Source organism: Bos taurus, chromosome 29 (genome assembly GCF_002263795.3).
Source record: "Bos taurus isolate L1 Dominette 01449 registration number 42190680 breed Hereford chromosome 29, ARS-UCD2.0, whole genome shotgun sequence".
NCBI classification, from domain to species: Eukaryota; Metazoa; Chordata; class Mammalia; order Artiodactyla; family Bovidae; genus Bos; species Bos taurus.
The window spans coordinates 37,570,259-37,581,746 of NC_037356.1; the positions used below are offsets into that span (position 1 = coordinate 37,570,259).

The following is an 11,488-nucleotide window of genomic DNA, read 5'->3' on the forward strand; positions in this document are numbered from 1 at the left end:
GGTGTGATTCAGGGTGGGTTGAAAAGCTTGAAGTCAATGCCTTTCCCCTCGTCCTATGCCAGCCTTTCTCTGCCTCCCTGAAGAGGAAGCCCCTCACTCCTCTTGGCCCTCCAGCCACGCCTCTGCTGTTTTCTCCATCTGGGCCTCCCCATTGCAGGTTGTCTGTTTATCTGTCTCCACGACTTTGTGGTGGGTTTATCACCCATGCCTCTATCCCTGGGGCCAACTACAGCACCTGGTGCAAAATGCGTACCTGCGTGCCTAGTTGTGTCTGACTTTCTGACCCTTGGACTATGGCCATCAGGTTCCTCTGTCCATGGGGTTTTCTAGGCAAGAATACTGGCACAGGTTTCCATTTCCTTCTCCAGGGGATCTTTCTGACCCAGGGATCTAACCTGCATTTCCTATGTCTCCTGCATTGCAGGCAGATTCTTTACCTGCTGAGCCCTCAGGAAAGCCCATAGTAGCTCCTCTGTAAGTATTTGTACTGAATACAAAAATGAAGAAAGGCAGGGGGACACTTCTTTCACTGATGTTTCTCTTGCCTGAGTAAAGACCCCTACTATGCATTGTTTTGGGGTATGTTTTCTACTTTATCTCTTCTTTTCATTTTCTTCTATTACCTGAGTCTCCCTGCATCTCTCACCCCTACTGTCCTGAGCTTAGGTCTCTACCTAGGGTCTCCAGGTAGAAAGAAGTGATACTTCTACTCCCAAGGTGCCAGTCCATGGCAGCTCACAACCAAATGGTTTGTAACTCCGGCCCTGGAGGAAGCTCAGAGAGGCTGAACACTCTGTGCCCCCTGGCCCACCGTTACATGAGTGACACCTTCCCCCTCCAGCACTGGAGGCCAAGGAAGGGATGTGCTGGACCCTGGAGGAGGGGGGTGGCTCAGGTATCCACAGGGGCTGTCACATGGGAAATGGGACTGGAAAGGTCACAGCAGGTATGGGTGGCAGAGAGCTGGTGACTGAGGTGGGGGGACAAAGGAGAGCCATCTCAGTGTGAGGGGCCTCACCCAGAACCCCCTGGAGCAGAACCCCGCTGCCAATGTTCATCTAAGATGTGATGAATAGAATATTTTTATTACCCCTCATAATCCCTCTGAATGAGGAGGCAGTGGAGTTGGCATCATCATAAACTCTTCCCTGATCTAGACCATCCCCCAGCCACTATCCTCAGGGCTGCCTCCTGCCAGCTCCAGTTATTAAGTTCTGAGGAAACTGTCAATCATGTTTGCTGCTGGGTCAGGGCCAGATGACCATGTAAAGCCACTCATAGGACCCTATGACTCTGCCATGATGGTTGATCCAGGGTTGGACATGTGATCTTAGGGGGCCATTCAGAGCACTCCCTTGAACCTCGATGTCTCTGAGCTTCTTTCCTTATGAGTTAGATGCCTTGGGAATATAAAAACCCTGGGGCAGGTAGCTTTGGACTCCCTCACTAGGTGTAGAAGCCTTAAGGAAGAAGGTTATTAGGCTAAGACCATCAAAGAAGAGAGAGGGGAAAGAGTGAAGGTCAGAAAGAGAGAACTGATGACTTCTGATTTCTTGGGTCCAGTCACTGAGATCTCTCTATCTTTTCTGGTTCCTATGTACAGGATCTCCAGTGTTCTTCTGAAAAGTCTCCGCTTTCCTTGAAACCAGCTGGAGTTGAGCTCCTCTCACTTGTGGTTCAGACTTGGTTCTAGACCCTCCCTGATTATTATGCACCTCCCAGACCCCAAAAGAAGCACCGATTTGTTTTAGCACCATTGAGAGTGAAACTTTTTATTCTTTATTGAGAATAGGGTTTGCAGAGCACCAAACACAGTTCACCAGCATCGCTGGGCAGGAGTGCCCTAGTGTGAGCGAGTGTGTGTTAGGAGCAGCCTGACTGATTTAGTCAAATGCTTGCTGATAGTCCAAGCATTTACACTGCCGGAGCCAGGCCAATCCTTCTATTTTTACGATCAAAAACCGAGAAGTACTGCCTCAGGAAGATATCACCAAGGATCCAGGTGTTTAGAGAGCTATTTTCTGTGCCTCCTTGAAAGACGCTGCGGCAGCTGTTTTGAATCTGGAGGAATTAGAGACACACACCAGTCAGCCTGTGCGCTTACCTGCGACTCTCTCCTCAATATCCGGACCTGGCATACTTTTTGGTTTTATTTCCCTCTTTTGGTAAGTATCAGGTGATTTTCTCAGCAGCTGGGGATATGAGGGTTCATCCAAAACCAAAAAGGGCCAAGGCATGTGGTTGCAATATGGCAGGAGTGTGGGGAGGGGAGGATTGGGAGTTTGGAATGATCAGATGCAAAGTAATGTACAGAGGAATGATAAGCAACAAAGTCCTACTTCTAGAGCAAGGAACTGTATTCAATATTTATCGACTAACTAATGAAAAAGAATATATATATTTGTATATGTACAGCTAAATCACTTAGCTGTGCAGCAGAACTTAAGGCAACGCTGAAGATCAGCTATACTGCAATACAGTTTTTTAGAAAAGAACAAGAGAGTGTCTCCTAGTTCTCCTCACACTCTGTTTCTTTCCTTCTGACCCCTGCTCATTGTTTTCTCTGCAGAGAATGTCTGTTCTTCTCCTGCATCCCCAAAACTGGTTCTTTTTAACTTTTATTTTTTTTGGAGTATAGCTGATTAACAATATTCTGAGTTTCAGGTGGACAGTAAAGGACTCAGTCATACATATACATGTATCCTTGTCCCAAAGACACCCCTACCATCCAGGCTGCTACCTTACATTGAGCAGTGTTCCCTGTGCTATACAGTAGCTCACTGTTGGTTATACATGTTAAATACATTCAAAGCAGCGCTCACAACACATTCTTTAAGCCTTCGCTCAGCCCCTCTGAGAAGCCTGTTTGGACCCACACTCAGCCTTTGGCCACTCCAGGCTTGGCTGGGTGACTTATTCTGGTCTCCATCCCCGCCAGTCGGTCCATAGCCCTCATCACCCCTAATAAGTCCCAGGGTCCCTTTGCAGAGCACTGTGGGGTGCCATTTGCATGGAACCCAGGGCAGATTTGCCTAGACCCAAGCAGACCTCCCTATGGTGCCATGAGTCAGGGGTTTTAGAATTACTGCAATTCCCTCTCTTCCTCAGAGCCTTCTTTGAGCCCAACAGCCTGCTCTGAACTCCCACAGGGAGCTGACGTGAAGCCTCCACCCTGTGTCAGGGCTGAGCAGTCACTGTGCACCCTTTAATCACCTTAGCATCCAACCTCCCCACAGAGGGGTCGGGTAGCCCAACTCACAGAGGGGGAACTGGGACTTAGCAAGGGGAAGTTGCAGCCAAGGTCTAAGGTAGCCATGTAATTTATTGTAACTTGGACAATTTCAATAATGAAAGGGAGACTGTTAATCATTATGGTGGGAGCACTGCCACCAGCCAACCCCTCTTGTCACATGTCCTATTTTAGGGATCCCTAGTGCTGACTTTCTGAGTTCCTGCATCTGAGGGGTCTAGTTGAACTGAAGATCTATGAGGGCAGAGGCCCTTAGTGTTCCCCTCTCCTTGTGACTCCCACCATGCCATCACAGAGTGGTGTCTCCATATTTATTTCAGGAGGATGGATGTCCCAGACTGTCCTCTACTCTCAAGTGGCTGATTTTGTGGGAGGCGCTGGCCCAGCCACAGGGGCTCAGCAGCATCTGCAGTGGTGTGGCTTGGCCTGCAGAGGGTGCCCTCCTCCCAGCAGTAGCCCAAAGGTTTCTGCAAACCCTAATTTAGAGAACCAACCCTCAGGGATGGCCCCTCACCTTGATGATGTAGGCTTGAGGGCGCAGTGGATAGTCGATGCCATTGATGTTGAAGATGACAGGAGGCAGGGTCTTGACAGCATCACATGAAACCACATACTGTTAGAGAGAAGGAGAGAGGTTGGCCCAGAGGATCCTTATTATGTGGGGAGACTGGGAGTGACCCTGTGGCATGACCCTTCACCTCAGAATTCTCAAGCCTGGCGTTCATGAGCTTGTGGATGTTGGTGACCAGTTTTGTTGGGCCGTAGATCATTGATGTCCCGGTGTCCAAAAGGGCCTCACATCCACAAGAACAAGCAGTCACAGTCCCATTCATGCTGATGCTGAGAGAGTAGGACAAAGCGGGCATCAGGGTCATGTGGAAGGCTCCCTCACAGCTCCCCCTCCCTGACTGTCTCCTGAACAGAGCTTCATCTCTTGCCCCGACTTTTCCTTTGCTCTGATCACAGTACCTTCCTTGACATCCTTGAATGCAGCACTTGAATACACCAGGTTTTTTGTACCTTGACATAAGCTGGTCTTCCTTGCTAGAAGAGCCCCCTTCCCTTTGACTAGCTAATTTCGCCTCATCTTCCAGATTCCAGCTTAACTGTCATGGTTCCAGGGAAGTCTTTCCCCTGGTGTGTATCAGTCTCCTCTCTTGGTTACTTTCTATAGACCCTTCCTCAGGTCTGGTGGTGGTGGTGGTTTAGTCGCTAAGTCATGTCTGGCTCTTGCGATCCCATGGACAGTAGCCTGCCAGGCTCCTCTGTCCATGGGATTCTTTAGGCAAGAATATTGGAGTGGGTTGCCATTTCCTTCTCCAGAGGATCTTCCCAAAGCAGGAATCGAATCCAGGTCTCCTGCATTACAGGGAGATTCTTCACCAACTGACCTATAAGGGATGCCCCTCATGTCTAGTATGTACCAAAGTGACAATTCCCTCTGTGTATGTGTCATTTCTTGTACATTTGCCTTCTTAGATGAGAGGACAAGTTTTATTCTCATCACATCTCTAAAGTGCCTGGCACTCAGTGGATGCACAATGCTTGTCTGTTGAATAAGTGAATGAAGGCTGTGAAAATAATGAAGACCATCCAGAGAGGTATATCTGATGTCTCACCAACAATGGGACAAACACACAGTAAAGATGGAGGTTCCTGTGGCAGTAGATTCTCATAGGGGTGGGGGAGACCGGCTGCCCTGGGAGGGGATGTCTCTGAGCAGCAACCCCTCACTGGGCTCAGACACTGAGACCCTGACCAGGCGATACCTGACTAGACACAGAACCTCAAAGGACAGGTAAGCTTTTATCTGAGGGTCAAACACAGAATCTCATCAATTATTGCCTCTTCTCAAGCCACTCCTGGATCCCACCTTCCCGATTCTCTCAGTTGTAGCCCCTGACCCACTGTGCCCAGGGACGCGGGGTGTCTCTTTTTATGAGTCGCTTTTGGGTCCCAAGACTGTGGCCAACCTCTCTCCACTGCTGGCTAGTTTCTCCCTAAGGAGACCAGTTTCCCCCATTTCTTCAGGACTTTCCCTGTTTTTAAACTGACATTTCTCTGTGCTGAGAACTTCCTTGGTCCCATGTAGCCCTGGACAGTTGGTTATCTTATCACAGCTCTGTTCAGGCTGAGGAAATTCTCCCTGATCCTCTTTTCATCACACTGTAAAGTCCTATAACTGTGCTCCCCACCTCACACTCAGGGGTGCAGCCCTCCCATAGCTGCACAGGCCTCTCTGCACCCTATGATGGACCCTGTTCAGAGCCCTGGGCAGGAGGCCTGGGGTGATTATGAACCTATGGGTGGTTTGTGTATCTATGTGTTTCTGTGTTTGTTTATGTGTGTGTTCGTATGTGGCTCTGTGTGTGTACTTGTGTGTCTCTGGCTGGTTATGTATTTTTCTATGTGCCTGCTTGTGTCTTTGCATGTGTGTCTGTGTTATTGTGGGTGGTGTGCATGTCTGTTGACTGTGTGTCTGGGAGTGCATCTGTGTATCTGCCTGTGTCCATGTACAGATGTGAGAGCATCACTTGGGGTGACCCTCAGAGGGAGAGGCTTACTTGTTCATGCTTATCTGCCAATGGCTAGTTTGGGACACTGGTATCCAGTTGAGCTCTCCCTTGTAGTAGCGGTGGTCCACCCCACCAAACATCACCACACTGCCCTCTGGCTTGTTTCTGTAGAGAGAGGAGAGGGGGAGATCCTTGGAGGACAGTAACAACAGCACTGTCTGAGAGCTGTGCTTGTCCACCTTTCAAAAAGGAGTTGAAAAAGGAGTCCCACACTTTTGTTTTGGGTCCCACTCTTTCTTTTTACACTGGCTCCTGCAAATTGTTTAGCTGGTTCTGGGTACCCAGTGAAATGTTAGTGAGAAGGGAAGTACATCAAGTACACTGGTCCCCATGTACAGATGCAGAAATCAAGTCTAGAAGAGATTGAGAACCAGACAGAGGTCAGTCGCTGGCTAATGAGCGGCACAAAGGAGGTTAGAAGCCTGGCCACCTGCCTGGGCTCCACCTACTCATTCTTCAGAAGAGGTCCTGGACCTCCTGTGACGTGAGTGCTCAGAGATACCCTCAGAGGACAGTGTGCTGAAGACTTTTGGCTTCCCCCTTGTCCAGCCTGTATTTTTTCAGAAAAATCAAGGCCTGAAAGCACTAAGGGTGTGGCTTCAAGTCACCCAGGATTGGCTTCACTGGCCCGTGACCTGTGCTGTCCATTGGGCCCCACACTCAGCAGGGCCCCCACCTCTGCTCTCCCTGTCTTGAAATTCCCAGGGAGTTTGAAAAAGGAGTTGAAAAAGGAGTCCCACACTTTCGTTTTGGGTCCCACTCTTTCTTTTTGCACTGGCTCCTGCAAATTGTTTAGCTGATTCTGGGTACCCAGTGAAATGTTAGTGAGAAGGGAAAGATTTCCACCTTCCCTCTCTTCCCTTCCATGTCAAATTCATCAGCAAATCCTGTTGCCTTTTCTTCCAACTCGTATCCTGACACCTTGCATTAGTCTTCCTTTTCGCTCACCCCCTACAACAAGCCCCGGCTCTTACGCCCACGAGCATGGTTGTGTACCAATAAAACTTTATTTATAAAAGCCAGTGGTGAAGCCAGGTGGGACCCTGGGCCATAGTTATCCTGGGTTAGAATATCCCTTAGGATACTTCTGTATCAATTGTTGCATAATTTTCATGCAACTGAAAGCATCTTAAAACTAATTTGGAGAGAGGGATTGTTCAGCTCAGACTTACGTGTTCAAGTAGAAGGCGAAGACAGGCTCAGAAAAGGCACCGTGTGACCACAAGTTGTCAAAGATGGGGATGGTATCTTCGATGCCCATGGCGGGAAAAGCCAAGCCCAGGATACCATCAAAGGGTAGAGAATCAAACCCGTATTCCTCCAGGCTTAGGCCAAACGACTGTTCAGGGCTAACAAGGTTCCCGATCTGTGGGCGAGAAGATTGCTCCGAAGTAAAGGTTTGTTAAGTTCGTCTAGGCTTGGGCTGAGGGAGAGATGCCATTAGCACTGCAGAGCAGAACTGAGGTCTTTCTGTGTCCTCGGTAGACTTCAGATGGTTAGACCGAGCTGGGAGGGGATTTGGATTCTATTTATGTGGGTCTGTGGACTTTTAAAACATCTGCTCCTTGAAAAACACCGTCTGAGTGAGTCAAACTGGCCTCATGCCTTCGGCAACCAAGAATCAGGCCAGGACCCAATGGTGCCCCCTTGTGGACAAAATGAGCAGGAGAGCCTTCTCTGGCGTCTCTGTGAACTGATGACAGAAATGAGGTGAATTGATGGTTAATGTATTTTGGGTTCTGCATCTGCCCAGAAAGACAGAAGTCCATTATACAATGTTGCTGGCAGGGTTCTTATGAAATTACTGCCTGGGAAATACACTTTTGGGGGTATGTGTGTGTTTGTGTGAGTGTGTATGAGAGAGAGAGAGAAAGTAAAAGAGAGAGGCGAACTACTCAGGTACTTCGGGGGAGGGAGGCTATAGGTTTTATTAGACTCCCAAAGGCCCCATACGTTAAGAACACACTTATCAGGCCCACCTACATCTCTGGCCTTCTGCTTATCCACCCCGGATACCTGAAGTGCTTGACTGTGCCCAGGGTCCCCAGATCAGTTTTATCCTTTCCCCAAACACCCACTACCAGCTTTGGTCCTGACAAGCCAGCCTAGACCCATTGCTTACCACACATGTGACCTCAGCAAGACCCTTGCTGTCTGCACCTCAGTTTCCTCATCTGTATCATTAGCTAATCAACACACCTGCTGCATGAGGTTGTTGTAGGTTTAAGCAAGTTATTACCACGAAAGTGCCTGGCACAGTCTGAGAATATAAAAGTCGGTGCTTTCCCCTCTCTTCTTGCTCCCAGCAAAATGAACCTTGAACTGCTCATGGTCAGAGGAGCTGCAAGTCCACAGCCCAATCAACTCTCTGGGTTACCTAATTCATTTGTTTGTATATCACTATGGAGACTGTCTCTCCAGGGACAGAATCCTGTGGGTAAGATGGCCAGTATCTATGGGAGTTAGGGTAGGATGGTCCTGCCAGCTGGTCCTGTATCTGTTTTGTAAGCAGTGGTCACTCCATAGTCAGTCCTGACTCAGCTTTTGTTTCCACGTTACCCGAACGGTGTCAGAGCCAAGAAATCCCTGAATTATCCCAGATCCATAGAAGATGGTGATAGGCGAGCCTACTTCCCGGAAGCTTGAAGAATTTTGAGGATTGAAGGTTTTGTGTGTATCTGCAGACACAAGAGATAAGTGTCAGTCAGGTGCCAAGGGTGGAGAAGGGAGTTGAGGGCAAGTAAAAGATGGGTGGGTTGGAGGGTGTTTGTACTCACAACAGGCTGGACTGGTACAGGTGATGCAGGGCACCCACAAGTTAGCTGAGCCTGTGTCAAAGACGACCCGGAACTCCTGAGGGGGTGTTCCAATGGTGATGTTACCCACGTAGGCAGTCTGTGGGGACCAAGATGGGTGGGTTAGTGCAGATCTGGCTCCCCTCGATTCCCACACTGCTGCCTCCCTCTGGGTGTCACATGTCTTCTGAGATCACTTTCCAATCACCATGCAGCTCACAGCCTTTGTTCTCAGAGGTGCCTGCATTTGATATTTTTTCTTGCACCACGTGGTGTGTGGGATATTCACTCTATGACCAGGGGTTGAAAAAGTACCTCCTGCATTCGAAGCCCAGAGTCATAAGCACTGGACCTCCAGGGAAGTCCTGGTGCCTTCATTTGAGAAGCTCTCTAGTCTCCTCTTCAAACTCAGTCTGTGCACACCCTTCTCCAGGAGGGTCTCCTTGATCAATCCCAGCCACTCCCTCTAAACTCAGACCACATCCCATAAACACTGCACAGGTGACCCTTTCATTTGTCATATATTTACTCTTTGCCTATCCCTCAGGCTGCCTGCACAATCTTGAAGACAAAATGTGCTCTTTTTCCTAATCTAATAACAACATCCACAGTGTTAGATTCTTATGGCCTTACACAGAATAGGGATTCGGTAACTTTTTCCTGCTGTTATTCTTGCATCTGTGGAAGTTGAATTCTTCTGCCTGGGGGATTCACAATTGCTTTGCAGTTGGCTTTATCTTTTGACTAGAGATGGCTCACCCTTCATCTGTAACTGAGTGGCTCACTTAGTTCAGAAGGAACAATCTCCCTCAAACTAATGACATCTTTGACACAGAAATGGATGTTTACCTGCCACCTGGTCATTGCTGGACCCAGTCACCACAGATCAAGAGTTGTGGATGAGAATGCCTTCTCCTCTGGAATGGGGTTCCTGTTCCCCAGTGTTTCTGCCTCCTGCAAGAGCCCCAGCCCCAACTTCCCATCTGCCACCTCCAGAAGAACCTCAGTGCTAGGCCAGAGCACCAGGGGGCGCTGTGAGAGCCATCCTCCCTACAAACTCACATCCAGATAGTTCCTCAGGGGGTGAATAGTTATTTTGGAGTCATTCTTGGACAGTCTGTAAGCTTGTTCCTCCAGGAAATTGTTCAGCAAGTTTTTTTCCCTCAGGGTTTCTCGCAAGGTCTTCATTTTCTTTAGAGGCAAACTTTCACCGAGGATTAGGAAAAGAAACAAAGGAGAAGATACCATTAGCTGTCTGTGTTAAGGTATAACTGTCATTGTAATACACTGTGTATTTTCCAAGCGTTTTTATGAATGTCACGTTATTATCAGAATGCCATGCAAATACCATGGCAAGGGCGTAGGTTTGAATACAGGTTCTGTTGTGTAACATTGGGTAAGACCATCTGGATTCTCAGCTTACCCCTGGGTAAAACGGTGGAATGTAATGATTCTCATCCTCCACATAGAAAATTGGGAGATAAATGAAGTGATGGATATAATGTATCTGATATATAGTGAATCTCAACAATGACAGCTGTTAGTATTGCTATTGCCATTCCACTGTATTGTTCTCAAGGAAGCTCAGGGAAGAAGGTTGTAGAAGGGGATCATTATCCTAATTTTATGGGGAAGGAATCTGAAATTCAAAGAGTTTGTCACTTGGCTGTGGTCACACTGCTTGTCAGATATAAAATAGGGTAGAAGTAGCTTTCCCAATCTTTCTCCAAGTAGAAACGGAACAGAGGGTTGAGAGAAGAATCCAGGAGATAGGAAACAAATTAGGGAAATTAAGAAGCTAAAGAAGCAAGGATGAGTCAAAACTGAAAAATTAAAAGAAGAGAAAACAACATGGAGAGATCTGCACTCACAGAGACTTCCAAGGAGATGGAGAGATAAATTAGAGAGATGCCGAGATGCAGACATAGACATATACACACTGAAGTAGAGAGAGAACAGAGAGGACACCTAGAATATGTAGAAATGTAGAAAAATGCTATTCCACAGGACCACACATACATTTGTACAGGTTGTGCACTAAACAATTGCAAGGTCTTCCATTTTCAGCAGGTCACCACATGATGGGGTCCCAAGAGTTATGCAACCATGGAAACCTACATCTCGATCCTTGGGACCCACAGTTTCTATAGCAAGGTGCCTGCATGCGTGCTAAGCCCCTTCAGTCATGTCCAACTCTATATGACCCTATGGACCACAGCCTGCCAGGCTCCTCTGCCTGTGGGATTCTCCAGGCAAAAATATTGGAGTGGGTTGCCATGTCCTTCTCCAGGGGATATTCCCGACCTAGGAATTGAACCTGCATCTCTTACATCTCCTACATTTGCACGTGGGTCCTTTACCACTAGCACTACCTGCGAAGCCCAAGGCTAAAGAAGCAAGAATAGGTACCTATAGAAGGTGCTTATCAGTAAGTAAGAGTTGAACCTTAAGACCATCAGGGAAATATTCCATTCCTTTCTAACCCAGAAAGGAAGATGATGCCACTTACAGTCCCCATACTTACATGACTATGCACTCTGAGAGGGCCACCAGCCCGAGGAGCACAAGCCACTTCATGCTTCTTTCCTGGCTCCAAGTACTCAGGGAAGCTTTAGTTCCTTGACATGCAGTGGTGACCAGGAGCTTCTAGTTATATGTGCTCTAACCTGCCCTGATTGTCCCCTTTAGGCCACTAATGGATCTGATAAAAATACAAACCTCTTGATAAAAATTTTATTTCCATCATTGTCCTTAGGGAATGGACTTAGAAAATTCTTGGAATACAGAGAATTCTCCTGTGATCTCTTACTTGAGGCTAGGCTGGAGTGAACCGCATGGACATCTAGGTGTGGAGAAACTTGCCAACC

General features: G+C 47.9%; 1 protein-coding gene across 1 annotated transcript; it reads right to left on the reverse strand.

Annotated features, from left to right (window-relative positions):
* Positions 1–1,792: 1,792 nt before the first annotated feature.
* On the reverse strand, positions 1,793–11,207 carry PAG2 (pregnancy-associated glycoprotein 2). Its single transcript, NM_176614.1, is given in 9 exon segments — positions 1,793–2,061; positions 3,765–3,863; positions 3,949–4,090; positions 5,815–5,931; positions 6,999–7,192; positions 8,386–8,504; positions 8,604–8,721; positions 9,684–9,825; positions 11,146–11,207. Coding segments are annotated over 9 exon segments (1,131 nt in total). The 5' UTR covers positions 11,199–11,207; the 3' UTR covers positions 1,793–1,914.
* Between the last annotated feature and the right edge of the window lie 281 nt (positions 11,208–11,488).